We start from the raw sequence: 16,763 nt of genomic DNA, 5'->3' as shown, positions 1-16,763 counted from the left end.
GTCCCTTGCAGTTGGACTCAGATGAATTTATAATGGGGAGCAAAGAAATGGCAGACCAATTGAGCAAATATTTTGGTTCTGTCTTCACGAAGGAAGATACAAATAACCTTCTGGATGTACTAGGGGACCGAGGGTCTAGAGAGAAGGAGGAACTGAAGGATATCCTTATTAGGCGGGAAATTGTGTTGGGAAAATTGATGGGATTGAAGGCCGTTAAATCCCCGGGGCCTGATTGTCTGCATCCCAGAGTACTTGAGGAAGTGGCCATAGAAATAGTGGATGCATTGGTGATCATTTTCCAACAGTCTATCAACTCGGAATCAGTTCCTAAGGACTGGAGGGTAGCTAATGTAACACCACTTTTTAAAAAAGGAGGGAGAGAGAAAACGGGTAATTATGGACCGGTTAGCCTGACATCAGTAGTGGGGAAAATGTTGGAATCAATTATTAAGGATGAAATAGCAGCGCATTTGGAAAGCAGTGACAGGATCGATCCAAGTCAGCATGGATTTATGAAGGGGAAATCATGCTTGACAAATCTTTTGGAATTTTTTGAGGATATAACTAGTAGAGTGGACAAGGGAGAACCAGTGGATGTGGTGTATTTGGACTTTCAAAAGGCCTTTGACAAGGTCCCACATAAGAGATTGGTGTGCAAAATCAATGCAGATTGTATTGTGGGTAAGGTACTGGCGTGGATAGAGAATTGGTTCGCAGACAGGAAGCAGAGAGTCGGGATAAACGTGTCCTTTTCAGAATGGGAGGCAGTGACTAGTGGAGTGCCGCAGGGCTCAGTTGTGGGAGCCCCAGCTCTTCACAATATACATTAATGATTTAGATGAAGGAATTAAGTATAATATCTCCAAGTTTGCAGATGACACTAAACTGGGTGGTGGTGTGAGCTGTGAGGAGGATGCTAAGAGGCTGCAGCGTGATTTGGACAGGTTAGGTGAGTGGGCAAATGCATAGCAGATGCAATATAATGTGGATAAATGTGAGGTTATCCACTTTGGAGGTAATAGCACGAAGGCAGAATATTATCTGAATGGCGGCAGATTAGGAAAAGGGGAGGTACAACGAGACCTGGGTATCATGGTTCGTCAGTCATTGAAAGTTGGCATGCAGGTACAGCAGGCGGTGAATAAGGCAAAAGACATGTTGACCTTCATAGCTAGGGGATTTGAGTATAGGAGCAGGGAGGTCTTACTGCAATTGTACAGGGCCTTGGTGAGGCCTCACCTGGAATATTGTGTTCAGTTTTGGTCTCCTAATCTGAGGAAGGACGTTCTTGCTATTGAGGGAGTGCAGCGAAGGTTCACCAGACTGATTCCAGGGATGGTTGGACTGACGTATGAGGAGAGACTGGATCAACTGGGCTTTTATACACGAGTTCAGAAAGATGAGAGGGGATCTCATAGAAACGTATAAGATTCTGACGGGACGGGACAGGTTAGATGTGGGAAGAATGTTCCCAATGTTGGGGAAGTCCAGAACCAGGGGACACAATCTTAGGATAACAGGTAAGCCATTTAGGACTGAGATGAGGAGAAACTTCTTCATTCAGAGTTGTTAACCTGTGGAATTCTCTGCCGCAGAGAGTTGTTGATGCCGGTTCATTGGATATATTCAAGAGGGAGTTAGATATGGCCCTTGCGGCTAAAGGAATCGAGGGGTATGGAGAGAAAGCAGGAAAGGGGTACTGAGGTGAATAATCAGCCATGATCTTGTTGAATGGTGGTGTAGGCTCGAAGGGCCGAATGGCCTACTCCTGCAACTATTTTCTATGTTTCTATTCTCAGATTTTCCACACTGCTGCAGGGAAAGTTGGTATATCTTGGTGTAGACAACATAATTGTTTACTACACTAACAAACAGCTTGGGATCCATTTTCAGTTCCTGCATCGAGACAAAATCCAGGTTGTTCGCTGGTGCCTGAACCATAGGTTGATACTCCTGACTCAACATTTAGCCAGAGTAGGCAATACAGCAAGCCATGATCTCAGCCACCCTCATCGATTGTCAATCAACTATATTTAATTTGCCTGTCTGATCTAATGGGTTCTTAGCGTACAAATACATTTTCTGCCAAAAATAGATTCCCATTATCATTTGGGGGAAAAATTGTGATTTTGTCAAAAATCAAGGTTGGATAATCACTTCTACATGTGTATGCACATAGAGCTCTGGACTTTTATATGGATTATACTAAATTACTTTGTCAGACATAACTATTTATTACACGTGATCCCAAGGCTCAATGAACTCTCGTGTCTAAAGAAAGATTGGAAAATTGGTAGTGGAGTGCATTATCCATTGTTGCCACGTCCGTGCCAAGAAACCCAGTGGCTCAGTAAAGGGTTATACTGTGCATTCCATCGGGCATCCCTGGAAACAAGTGTTCCTTGAATAGTACAGGTATAATATCCCGAAACCGGAAACATCAGGACCGAGGCCATTTTGGAATTTTTCCGGATTTTGAGAGAAGGAATCCACCGTCTCGAATCCGGAAACACCTGGGCCGAGTTTTGGGTATTTCCGGATTTCGGAGATTAAATCCAACGTCTCGAATCCGGAAACCTTGTGGATGATTTTCCGGATTTCGGAGACAATCCAACGTCCCGAATCCGGAAACCCTTGGGCTGACTTTTGTGAATTTCCGGATTTCGGAGCATTACATCCGACGGCCCGAATCCAGCAACCTCGAGGCTGGGCTGGGTCGCGCCGGGCTGCTTATTTTTTGGGATTCCTGCTTGGAAAAAGGTATGTATAGCTTAAAAGTCCGGTTTTCGGGAAATATTTCTGGATTCTGTACAACAACTCTTGCAATCTACACCATGTCCGGTTTTCAGACAATTCGGTTTTTAGAACTCCAGATTTCAGATGTTCTAACAGTATATTTAAAGCTGACATAGAGTGACCTCGATGCATTTATTAAACACTACTTCTTGGACTTAGCAATTGCGGATGATGGCACTTCTCATATCCTGGCAACCAAGAGGCATGTTATGTTCTGTCATGTTCATTGGTATGATCTGATTGCCATTACAGAGACGTGGTTGCAAGGTGACCAAGGATGGGAACTAAATATTCAGAGATATTTGCCATTTTGTAAGGATATGCAGCAAGGAAAAGGGTGTGGAGTAGTTCTGTTAATAAGGGATGAGATTAGTGCAGTAGTGAGAAATTATATTGGCTCAGAAGATCAAGATGGAGAATCAGTTTGTGTGGAGATAAGAAATAATAAGGGTAAGAAGTCGCTGGTGGGAGTGGTCTACAGGCCCCCAAACAGTAGCCGCACTGTAGGACAGAGTATAAATCAAGAAATAATAGAAGCTTATAAGAAAGGTACGGCAATAATCATGGGCGATTTTAATCTTCATATTGATTGGACAAATCAAATTGGCAAAGGTAACCTAGAGGAAGAGTTCATAGAGTGTATGCGGGATGATTTGCTGAAACAATACGTTGTGGAACCAACCAGTGATCAGACTATTTTAGATCTGGCAATGTGTAACGAGTCTGGATTAATTAATGATCTTCTAGTGAAGGATCCTCCTCTTGGGAAGAGTGATCATAGCGTGGTAGAATTTCAAATTTAGCTTAAGGGTGAGAAAGCTAGTTCTCAAACTAGTGTCCTGAATTTAAATAATGGTAATTACAAAGGTATGATGGCAGAGCTGGTTAAAGTGGACTGGGAAAATATATTAAAGGGTATGACTAGAAAAACAGTGGCAAATATTTAGAGATATTTCATAACTCTCAGCAAAGATATATTCCAGTGAGAAAGGAAGACTCCAAGAGAAGGATGAACCATCCGTAGCTAACTAAGGAAGTAAAAGATGGTATCAAATTGAAAACAAAGGCATACAATGTTGCGAAGAACAGTGGAAGGCCAGAAGATTTGAGAAATTTTTAGAAACCCGCAAAGGATGACTAAAAAAATGATAGAGAGAGAAGATAGCTTATGAGAGCAAATTAGCAAGAAATATAAAAACAGACAGTAAGCTTCTACAGGTATATAAAAAGGAAGCGAGTCGCAAAAGTAAATGTTGGTCCCTTAGAGGATGAGACTGGGGAATTAATAATGGGAAGACCGTATATTGGTCTTCACGGTAGAAGACACTAAAAGCATCCCAATAATTCTTGATTAAGGGGTTATTCGGTGGGGGGGACTTAAAACAATCACTATCACTAGAGAAAAAGTACTGGGCAAACTAATGGGACTAAAGGCGGACAAGTCCCCTGGACCTGATGGCCTGCATCATAGGGTCTTAAAAGAGGTGGCTGCAGGGATAGTGGATGCATTGGTTATAATCTACTAAAATTCCCTGGATTCTGGCGAGATCCCAGCGGACTGGAAAACCACAAATGTAACACCCCTATTCAAGAAAGAAGGGTGTCAGAAAGCAGGAAACTATAGACCATTTGCCTAACATCTGTCAGTGGGAAAATGCTGGAGTCCATCATAAAGGAAGTAACAGCAGAACATTTAGAAAATCATAGTGCAGTCAAGCATGGTTTTATGAAAGGGAAATCATGTTTGACAAATTTCTCAAGTTCTTGGAGGATGTAATAAGCAGGATGAATAAAGGGGAACTAGTAGATGTCATGTATTTGGATTTCAAGAAAACATTCGATAAGGTGCCACATAAAAGGTTACTGCACAAGATAAGAGCTCACGGAGTTGGGGGTAATATATTAGTGTGGATAGAGGATTGGCTAATGAACAGAAAGCAGAGAGTCAGGATAAATGGGTCATTTTCCCGTTGGCAAACTGTAACTAGTGGGTTGCCACCGGGATCAGTGCTGGGGCCTCAACTATTTACAATTTATATTAATGATTTGGATGAAGGGACCGAGTATAATGTAGCCAGGTTTGCTGATGATACAAAGATATGCAAGTTGTGAGGAAGACGCAAATAATCTACAAAGGGATATAGATAGGCAAAGTGAGTTTGCAAAAATTTGGCAGTTAGAGTATAATGTGGGAAAATGTGAGGTTATCCACTTTGGTCGGAACAGCAAGTAATTAGGAAGACAATGGACTGTTGGCCTTTATTGCAAGGGGGATGGAGTATAAAAGTGGGGATGGAGTATAAAAGGAGGCAAGTCCTACTCCAACTGTACAGGGTGTTGGTAAGAGTACTGCATGCAGTTTTGGTCTTATTTAAGGAAGGATATTCTTGCACTGGAAGCAGTTCGGAGGATTCACGAGGTTGATTCATGAGGTAATGGGGTTGTCATATGAAGAAAGGTTGGGCCTATACTCATTGGAATTTAGAAGACATAGAGGTGATCTTATTGAAACGTATAAGATTCTGAGGGGGCTTGACAGGGTAGATGCAGAGAGGATGTTCCCCTCTTGGGGGAATCTAGAACTAGGGGATGTAGTTTCAGAATAAGGGGTCGCACATTTAAAACAGAAATGAGGAGAAATTTATTCTTTGGAGGTCGTGATTCTTTAGAATTCTCTACCTCAGAGAGCTGTGGAGGCTGGGTCATTGAATATATTTAAGGTGGAGATAGACAGATTTTTGAAAGATAAGGGAGTTGAGGGTTATGGGGAGCGGGCGGGGGAGTGGAGTTGAGGCCAGGATCAGATCAGCCATGATCTTATTGAATGGCGGAGCAGGCTCGAGGGGCCAAATGGCCTACTCCTGCTCCTATTTCTTATGTGTCTCTGTTATGTTCTAAATATTTATTTTTCTTTCATATAGAATGAAGTAAGCTACACTAGTTACCAGTACAGTGCTTTGGAGAACTTTGTTGAAGTCTTACTGAGAGCTGGGAAATTGACTGAAACCCAAAGTGAAGGGGAAAATCGTTTTCCTGCCACAGAAGGTAAAATTACCCTCAACAGCATATGTTGAAAAAGGTACCAGGTTTTACACCACATTCAGTTTGGAAACTTTTGTTTAATTGAGCCACAAAAGCATTGGGCTCAATATTCCTCAAAGCTGTCTTTTGGTGTACTTGAAGAGTTGTGCCCGTTTTTTTCGGGGCCCAAGTACACCAAAAAAAAATCATCCAAGTTTCCCCGTTTGAATTCTTCATTTTGGCGCCGCCTAGCCTGTCATTTAGTTTTGGGGGTGGAGCCCAACATTTGTGCCAGAAGATTGGGTTGCCATGGTAACCAGGGACACAATGCGGGCTGAGACTGGAAAGTGAAACATACAGCCAGCTTACAGCAACCTGCACAAGCACATTAAACATTGCAGCAACTTAACTCCACTAAATTATTGAAAGTGTGTGTGTGTGCACACACCCCCCCACCAATGCTGGTCCCGGTCCACACATCTGTCCTTGGTCGAATGGCCTCCCGGTCCCCACATCTATCCTTGGTCGAATGGCCTCCCGATGCCGGTCCCCACATCTATCCTTGGTCGAATGGCCTCCCGATGCCGTTCCCCGCACCTATCCGTGGCCGAATGACCTCCTCCCTCCCAGTCCCTGCTCCTAACTATGCCCCCGCACCCCCTCTCTCCCACTCTCACTTACCTCTCCTGCTGCTGCTGCTGTCCAGGCCATGGAACTGCATCTGGTGTGCTGATTTACTTACCTGCGCCGATTTTATTAACTCACCAGAAGGTTTTTCTACCGAGGCCACATATGCTATCCTCAGAAGAATTGAAGTAAATCGGAGCTGGCCAAACTTACCTAAATGGCCAGAATTGGCGCAGGTAGCAGGTTACGCTCCCTATGACTCCAAAAAAAAAACTAACCTAAAAAAAATCGTAACTAACTGAGTTACGCTGGTGCACATTAATTGGGGAAACTTGTATTTTTTAACTTAGGCCAAAAAAAGTGGCGCGTGGCAAAAAAGCGGCGCAAATCACTGGGGAAAATTGAGCCCATTAAATCCACTAAAAGCAATATAAATCACATTCAAATATATTCTTTTAATGTGCTTTACATGTATATGGAAATGTAAGCAATACATAGTGAAAAATCATGCAGTGGAAATGTGCAGACGCAAGATTAAAAAAAGTTACTTTATCCTGCGATAAAATGTAGGTTATTAGTTGTGTCGAGAATGTGAATGGTGCTTTAATAGGGTCACCATAATTCTTTGAAACATGTGTGAAAGAGGCTCATCCTAACTTTACATTTGTTGCTATTGAAAGTTGGTACTTTTGAAAAATAAATCAAATGAATCATAGTTGACAGTTGTTTAGCCTATCAACTTTGGTGAAAGAACTGTGTAATTAATAACATGGTGACAAAAGTTTGTTAAAGAATCATTTTCCCTGTGATTTTTGTTTCCAACCCATTAATTGCAGAATGTTTTGTGGTATATGGAAAATAATATATGAAGAATGAGGAGCACCCTACCAAGACAGTTGATGTATCTTACTTATTTCCTAACACATCATTAAAATAGTGTTATGGCAATGCCAGTATCTGTGTTTATATTTAAAAGGGCCTGTGGGGTCTGGATTTTTTTGTGTGCGCTTTGCATTGTGTAATGTGTGTGTGTGCACGCACTCTAAACTGTGTGCATCTGCTCAGTTAAAATTTGTATCTTTTCCTTTTGTTTGAGCAGAACATACAATAAGGTGAGTTAGCTAGTCAATTCAAAGTCTGATCCTTGGGTGATACTGAATTTTCTCTCAAAATAAAGCGACGATTGAGATCCAAAATGATTTAAACTACAACAAAATTTGATACTACCCCTGGGCCTTGTTTGCTCAGTAGGTTTGTTCTGATTCCAACGCTTATATCGCTATGTCAGGTAGATTGCAGAAGTTCTCAACTATTAAACTGAGACATAATTATAAAAGAGTGAGCACTACTTTAGTGGGGTTTATTTAAATTTTCAGCTCATTAACTTAGATATTACTGTTCTGATCACAAGAAACAAAACTGCTGCATAATTTACTATCCATTTATAGTTTTGTTAATATAGTGTGGAATGCAGACATTATGTTTAGAAGGATATTGAATAATTTCCTTGGAATCTCTGAAAACTAATTGATGGATCCACAACGATGTAAATTATGGTTCAATTGCAGTCATTGAGAACAGTGGAGTGCATAAAGCTAAAGCTGTGTTCAATAAATCATCCTTTGATAGAGACCCTTTCTCCAATGGGAGTCGAACTCCTAAATGCAATTACGATTAAGGTCATTTTGTGGGTATGTTAATGGTGTGTGACATCAGAACTAATTTGTTCCTCACGCAGAGCTATTGGGGAAAGTATTACAAAAGTGGCCAGAGCCTTTTGTTACTCTAGATTTGTAATAATTTTTTTTTAAACAGTTGCTTGATTGGTGCAAAGTGTATTCATCGTTTGAAGATTAAGGGCAGCCTTCAATTCTTGGAATCAAATAGCGTTTAAAAAAAAATGCTCTACTGTTAAGAATTGAGTGCCCAATTGGATTTCATTTTTGTGCCTTTAGAAACAATAGTTAGATAGCATTATCTAAATAAGCACGCTCTAGCTGTCGGGTTTGCTGTATTGAGATAAGAAATTATGACTTAAAAAAAAAAGACAATTTAATTTGAGAGAAGTAGATGGTACAGTAGATTCAAATACATACGTTTCATCTTTAAGCTATGGTTTTAATTCCATTCAAGGCTGATAGGATGAAGTACCATGTCTAGTTGGTGTGAGATGAAATGATTTTGGGTTCGTAGTGGGTGTGATTTGCAGCATTAAAGTGTCTATAATTCAGAATTTCTTTACTGGTCTCACTCACAGCCCACAGTGGCTGCTATGAGAAATGGAAATGTGACACAAGGCAGTCGGCGTTGTATTTTTGGAGCTTAGGTTCATTTTTAGAGCAGTACAGAGGATTGATCCTGTATTTAATCCATCTAGCACTTAAAGAACAAAGAAAAGCAGGATGTTAGTTCTCCTGGCTAACATTCCTCCTTTGGCCAACACCAACAAAAATACATCAGATCATTCATCTTACTGCTATTTGTGGAACCTGCTGCTGCATTCACTTGCATAACATCTTTGCTTTGGAGCTTGCATTATATAATCCTTTATCATGTCTCTCTGAAAGGTCCCAAAGCACGTTGAAGTGTAATGCAGGTGAATCCAATAGCATTTTGCTTAAAGCAGGGTTCCACAAACAGCGATGAGATGAATAATCTGTTTGAGAGCAGCACCTGCCTAGAATAATGAGAAGCAGTGCTGAGTTACACTTTTGGCTCTATTTGCTCACTGGTAAAGCAAGAGAAGGGTTACATGCATGTACAGTGTCCAGTTTTCTGTCAACCAACACTGCTTAAAATGTTCATGTTTGAGAAAAGCCCAAAGGACAACCAGCTCTTTGCTAATACTGAAATGTTTTTTTTAAATTGTAAAATAAAGATTCATAATGAATTTTACTGTGAAATGCTGGTCAGTGTTGTGCCATTCAATTATGATAACAGTTGGAACACAAGTTTTGTTATGAGTTGATTCCACTGGATTATTGAAGGTTATTAAAATGTTCTATCTTTATGAATTTTTAATTCTCTACCTTCTTTTGACAGTTCTTTTGCAACTAGCCAGTGATGCTTTACCCAAGGATATGACCCTAGCTCTAGCCTATCTTCTGGCCTTGCCTCAGGTACTAAGCATATAGTTGCCGCATAATATGCAATCTTAAAAGAGTACTACAGGGTAAACCTTTACTGTAGCTTTATCTCTGTATTTCCACAATTCCTTGAGGCCTTTATTTGAAAATAAATTATTCCAATTTTTTGGTAATTTTACGCCTTCCTGGTCAACCTTTCTTTAGCCATTGCTGAAGCCAGGAGACTGAAACGTGATACTTGTGTTTTGCTCCCAACAATAAGTAGAGGGTGATAAGTTGAAATATTTGAGAATAAGGCTGTTGTAGGCCTTATCTCGGAGCACAATAACCAATAGAAAATAATATGTTATCCATATTATGCTGAAACTGGTATTCCATTCAAATAATTCAATACAAGAAAATCAAGGTCATGAGGGCAGTGGGTTCGATCTCCACAGCTAGGGTTTGATTCCAGCTCAAACTGACGAGGTAGAATTTTCCACTCTTATAGTTTGTAAGGGTCTTGAGAACTTCGTGGCTGTATCAACTCTGTTCTTAGTCGATGTCCACAGTGTAAAACATATTTCAGCACTAAGGTGACAATGTCACTCAGAAAACTATAAAGATAGCTAATGCAAATATTGCACTGCAGTGGTTGGAGTTATGAGACATTCCACCAAACTGTTCTATCCCTAAGCTTACATTGTTTGTATTGACATGCAGTTGAGTTTATTGCCTTCCACATACATTTGAATATATCAAGCCAATGGAACATCGAAGGTGCTCTGTTTCTCCTGCTATATGTAGGTCAGTTGACTTGCTTTGACCGTAGTATTATAACTACCCATTAACCTTCATTGTCTCGCCACTCTATATCTCTGTAACCTCTTCCAGCCCTACAACACCCCCCCCCCCCCCCCCCCGCATTCTTCTGACTCTGGCCTCCCTTTGCACCATCATTGACAACCGTACATTCAGACCATCCTTAAAGCTCATCTCGTTGCCCCCTCCTAATACCTTTGGCTCGACATCCATTTTTTTCAGATTATCCTTCTGTGAAGCGCTTGGGATATTTTTACATGTTAAAATCTCTAGATAAATGTAAGTTGTTGTTGTCTTTTGATTCTTGCGTCCGTGACAAGCTTGTGGCTGCTTTCCAGTTTGTCTAACAATCTCTCTTGGGGAAACGACAAACCTGAAATAAAGATAAACAAACATTTTTTTTTTTAAAGTTAAGGTTTCTAAATTAAAATTTTTATTAAAATGGATAAATTTGACAATCCACAAAACTAAAATGAGTTTTTAGGGCCATAATCTTTGTTTAGCTATCAATATGCTGTTGAAATCCCAGTTACAACTAATCCAAAAGAATCTAACCTTTAATGGGGTATTTAACAGCAGTATTACTGCGCAAGAGCCGAAGATTTTGTCAGTTTCTATGATTTGGCAGATTACATTGATTGCCGGGGGCGGGGGCTTAGCGCAGCTGGTGGAGGAACAATGAATGACAGACCGCAACTTCTGGATTTCTGCATTGGGCTGCGCATTTGTAAATCCTGAAGTTATGGTCAATTTCAAATGTGAAATGATGCCTTTTTCCATTTAGATTTCAAAGGGCGCATGTCTGTGTGATACCCCTATTGGATAACTGGATTTAGAAGTTATCTCTAAGTAGTTAACATGATTTAAAAATGATCTATGAAATAGATCTGTAAATGATATATAAAATAGATTACAACATTTAAATAGGCATTTGAAAGAAAAGGATTAGAATGAAGGTTACACAAAAATTGCGTGCTATTGTGAATTATGTCAAAACCCCTTGTCAGATACCCAAAATTTAAGTTTATACTTTTCAAAAGTAGCTGCTGTTAGTGTTTTGTGTCAGCTACTGTAAATGGCTTGAATTATGAACAATTTATTTCCCTGTTTTAAATATTACTTTATTTTTTATTTCAAACAGGTTGTGGATGCTGCTAAGTGCTTTGAGAAGCAGCCTCATTCAGCTCTGTCTCTCCAGTTCGCTGGATACTATTATGCCTTGCAGATCTATGTACGCTTAAGTCCCTGTTTTAAGGACAAGTGTCACCCACTATACAGGGTTAGTGCTTGGTTTTCCTCGGAATTCGGGTCAGTTGCAATAGAAGTGCAGTTGTGTAATTGAAATATCATTCGTTACAGGCAGTGCTGAGATTGCATTACAGCTTATTACTGAGAACTGTAGGGGAAGAAAGGAAGTGATATATAACCGCATCAAAAACATGTATTTCTGACTAGAACGTATTACATTTCATGTTTATTGCCTTGCACTGAATGACATTAATTTGAGCTGCTTTAAATATATACGTACTGTGATGGTTGATGCTAAAATATAATTATCTTGAATTATGCATGTCAGATATTTACTTACTGCTACAGCATTTTAAAAATCAGTAAGCTGCTTTTTTTAAGCTGAGTTGACAAACACAGCCTATTTAAGCAAATCTAAGGACTGACCATTTGAACCTTATTAATATACATTGGTTTGGGGCATTCCAATATGAATCACCTGCTCCATTTTTGTGCAAGATTTTGTTACCACTAGAGCTGCTTGGGTTTGTAAATAAATCAATACTCAAATTTTCAAGACAATATGTCTTAAGCCATCAATTAACATGCAATAAAACTTGGAGTCTTCGCCTAGTTTTGAGGGTTAAAAGAAAGACCTCTGCATTTGAAAATGGTTGCAGGAATTTACTTGTGATTTCCAAAGGTGTCGTATGCAGTATTTCTATCCTGTAGCTTTCTGAATCAGCAAATTATCAAGTTTCAACTAATATGTTCAAAAATATGAAAAAATATGTTTGTCTTTTAAGCAAAGAATTTGTTCTAGTAGTTCTCAGTGAAAATATAGTTTTGTTGTGTAGAAATATTTTGTGCCAATATGTAAGCGCCTGTTTGTGTGGTATAAAATAACATTGCACCATCTGTTATTCAAGCCGAATTCATTAAGTTAAAGTCACAAATGGTGTGACCTGGGGATTCCGAAATGTCATGAGCAGTAGCCCTCATTATAATGGCCCAAAAATTGTGCCATTGTTACTCCATAATTACGCCGCCGACCTATGAAAAGGATATGAACTTACCTTGTGCAAGGCCCCACACGTGCACTTGCTCTTCCGTGCTGCAGAGTTCTGCGCAGCGTATTACATCAGGGAGGCCAGGAGTGCCCATACAGCCTTATGCGTAAAGGAAGACATGCCCACAAAATCTGTCAAAACTAAGCCACGCCTAAGAAACTTCTTTCAGTCTCTTCAATTGAAGTTACATTTTAAAAACTGTTAATTAAACTGGTATTTGGACTTATTTTATATCAGCATTTTGTTAAAATTATGTAGCTAAATACCAACAATAATTTGGCACCTATTTTCCACTTGAAGGTTAAAGATAACTTGAGTCTTCAGTGTACTAGAAAAAGAGGTGAGGGAGGGGACCTGAGTAGGACTGGAACAAAAATTGTTCCACATATCCCACGAAAAGGCAGGCATAGCTAGGACCCGTGCAGGTTCCCATAACAACACATTTAATTTGGAGGAAGTGAATGGAGTCAAAGGAGAAGTTGTTCAATGTGAGAACAAGTTCAGCCAGGCGGAGGAGGGTGGTGGTTGATGGGGACTGGTTGGGCCTCTGTTCAAGGAAGAAGGGGAGTGTCCTCAGGCCTTCCTAGTGGGGGATGGAGATGTAGAGGGATTGGATGTCCATGATGAAAAGAAAACGGTTGGGACCGGGAAACTGGAAACTGTTACCAAGTGGCAGAGGGCGTCGAAAGAGTTGTGGATGTAGATGGAAAGAGACTGGACAAGGGGAGAAACAATAGAGTCAAGGTAGGAAGAAATCAGTTCCGTGGGGCAAGATCGGTCTACCGGGGCAGTCCTGTTTATGGATCTTGGGAAGGAGGTAGAAGCGGGCTGTGCAGCGTAGGGGGACTATGAGGTTGGCGGCTGTGGAAGGAAGATCTCCAGAGGAGATGAGATCAATGACAGTCTTGGAAGCGATGGCTTGATGTTTGGTAGTGGGGTTATGGTCCAGAAGGAGGTAGGAGGAGGTGTCAGTGCTTTGGCGTTCAGCCTCCGCAAGGAAGAGATTGGTCCGCCAAACAACAACAGTGCCATCCTTGTCACCAGGTTTAATGACAATGTTAGGGTTCGATCTGAGAGAACAGAGTGCTGCAAGTTCAGAGGGAGGTAGGTTGGAGTGAGTTTTTGATTTTTATGCATATATCTTCCATTTACTTCACTTTTTTCTTAACTTTTCAGTAAATGGTTTAAGTCGCATCATGTAGAGAGAGGGTGATTTAAAAAAAAATAATTGATAAACTTTCACCAATACATCTGAAATTTTATAGGCTGATCCCAAAGAGGTAATTAAAATGGTCACAAAATACGTGACTGAAAATGCAGACATCAGTTGGTCAGAAGAAGTGCAGACGTTGATCCATCATCTTAACTATTACAATGAGTTGTTGACAGACTTCACACAAGCTCAGACACTTCAAGGCCTTGGCAAAGGTGTGGATGTACAGCGATTTGCATCAGATAGCCAATATAAAAGGGAGACAATTCTAGGCTTAGCAGAGTAAGTATGAAATCGTTATTGCTAAATTATTCCAATTTATTGAAATTGTGCACACTGGCAAACAAACGCCAGCTGTCTCTATGTTAAGGTGTATTGTCCTCGCCAAAATTCAGCAGCTGTTGAGCTCCTCAACTTTACCAAGCTTTTGGGAAGGAGTTGAGCAAAGGCAGGATATTTCTCGATAAGGAATGAAAATATGAGGTAAAGTCAAGTCCAGCAGCTCTAGCATACTGAGAGAGAAGGACATTGGCACCAACTTGTCTCTAGCATACTTATTGGGCAGGCTACAGTACAGAGGAACAATTAAACTGAATTGTAGTGTGTGGTAGATTGAAGATGGCATTATCAATATCAGCATGATTGTTCATTGAGGATTCATTTTGTTTTTCCTGTGTATTGGGGCAGATGAATTTCTTAATATTTGATAAATGTGTATATTTTACTGAAAGTGGCTGCTCTAGTGATGTCCGTTACAGAGAACATGCCAGAATTACTCTGACAAACATTGGGGCAAGAGGGGAAGACTTCAAACTGGCCTGAGGACTTTGGGGAAACCATGCTACTGACTGGGAATGTAAATTTCTTTACCTATAGCATGTTGACCCAGAGTTGAGTGGCTCTAATATTTTTCAAAACAATTATCTTTTTGATAGATTACGTCCTTAACCCTCATCCATGCTCATGTTTTTGTTACCTCTACACTCAGCTGTTCCAATGCTCTCCTAACCGGCCTTCCATCTTTCACCCTCCATAAACTTGAGCATAAACTTGAGCACATTGAAAACTCTGCTGCCGGTATTGGCAAGGTCCCACACAAGAGATTGGTGTGCAAAATTAAAGCACATGATATTGGGGTAATGTATTGACGTGGATAGAGAACTGGTTGGCAGACAGGAAGCAGAGAGTCGGGATAAATGGGTCCTTTTCAGAATGGCAGGCAGTGACTAGTGGAGTGCCGCAGGACTCAGTGCTGGCACCCCAGCTATTTACAATATACATCAATGATTTAAATGAAGGAATTTAGTGTAATATCTCCAAGTTTGCAAATGACACTAAGCTGGGTGGCGATGTGAGCTGTGAGGAGGATGCTAGGAGGCTGCAGGTGACTTGGACAGGTTAGGTGAGTGGGCAAATGCATGGCAGATGCAGTATAATGTAGATAAATGTGAGGTTATCCACTTTGGTGGCAAAAACACAAAGGCAGACTATTATCTGAATGGTGGCAGATTAGGAAAAGGGGAGGTGCAACGATACCTGGATGTCATGGTACATCAGTCATTGAAAGTTGGCATGCAGGTACAGCAGGCGGTGAAGAAGGCAAATGGCATGTTGGCCTTCATAGCTAGGGGATTTGAGTATAGGAGCAGGGAGGTCTTACTACAGTTGTACAGGGCCTTGATGAGGCCTCACCTGGAATATTGTGTTCAGTTTTTGGTCTCCTAATCTGAGGAAGGACGTTCTTGCTATTGAGGGAGTGCAGCGAAGGTTCACCAAACTGATTCCCGGGATGGCAGGACTGACATATGAGGAGAGACTGGATCGACTGGGCCTGTATTCACTGGAGTTTAGAAGGATGAGGGGATCTCATAGAAACATATAAAATTCTGACGGGATGGGACTGGACAGGAAGAATGCAGGGTGAATGTTCCTGATGTTGGGGAAGTCCAGAACCAGGGGACACAGTCTAAGGATAAGGGGTAAACCATTTAGGACTGAGATGAGGAGACGACACTTCACTCGGAGAGTTGTTAACCTGTGGAATTCTCTACCGCAGAGAGTTGTTGATGCCAGTTGGATATATTCAAGAGGGAGTTAGATATGGCCCTTATGGCTAAAGGGATCAAGGGGTATGGAGAGAAAGCAGGAAAGGTGTACTGAGGCGAATGATCAGCCATGATCTTATTGAATGGTGGTGCAGGCTCGAAGGGCCGAATGGCCTACTCCTGCACCTATTTTCTATGTTTCTATGTATCCTAACTCTCACCAAGTCCCGTTCGCCCATCATACCTGTGCACGCCGACCGACATTGTCCCCAAATACTTTGATTTAAAAATTCTCATTATCATGTTTAAATCCCTCCATGGCCTCGCCCCTCCCTATCTCTGTAATCTCCTCCAGTCTTGCAATTCTCCGAAAACTCTGCGTTCCACCAGTTTTATTCATTCCCCACATCCTTCGCCTCACCGTTGTCAGCTGTTCCTTCAACCGTCTAGGTCCTATGCTCTGGAATTCCATCCCTAAATCTCTCCATCTCTCTCCTCTTTTAAGATGTTCCACTTTGATCAAGCTTTTAGACACCTGCTGTAATATCTCCTTCTTTGGCTTGGTGTCAATTTTTGCCTGATTGTGCTCACATGAAGCGATTTGGGTTGTTTATTATGGTAAAGGCACTATATAAATGCAAGTTGTTGTTATGTAAGATGTAGATGATAAGATAAAGCTAAACAATATCGTGTTCCTATATTCTGATATTCTTGCTCACTACCTTTCACACCAATCTATTGAAACAAGATAGTTGGATGAATGCCAAGTTCAGAACAGTTACTGAAGTGCATTAATGTCCACTGGGAACAAGACTGTGTAGCAATAATGAAGTTCGAACTCAGCCTTTCTGGTGAAGTTTCAATTAATCAGTCCAGT

General features: G+C 40.8%; 1 protein-coding gene across 1 annotated transcript in view; it reads left to right on the top strand.

Annotated features, from left to right (window-relative positions):
• nbas (NBAS subunit of NRZ tethering complex) overlaps positions 1-16,763 on the top strand; it is a 357,427-nt gene that overhangs the window by 224,636 nt on the left and 116,028 nt on the right. The window contains exons 38-41 of the mRNA XM_070885013.1: positions 5,718-5,841; positions 9,487-9,563; positions 11,473-11,610; positions 13,894-14,123. Coding sequence (XP_070741114.1) covers positions 5,718-5,841; positions 9,487-9,563; positions 11,473-11,610; positions 13,894-14,123 — 569 coding nt within the window. The remainder of the gene's footprint in view (positions 1-5,717; positions 5,842-9,486; positions 9,564-11,472; positions 11,611-13,893; positions 14,124-16,763) is intronic.

The sequence above is a fragment of the Pristiophorus japonicus genome, chromosome 7, assembly GCF_044704955.1.
Source record: "Pristiophorus japonicus isolate sPriJap1 chromosome 7, sPriJap1.hap1, whole genome shotgun sequence".
NCBI lineage: Eukaryota > Metazoa > Chordata > Chondrichthyes > Pristiophoridae > Pristiophorus > Pristiophorus japonicus.
This window is presented reverse-complemented; position numbering and strand designations above follow the sequence as displayed.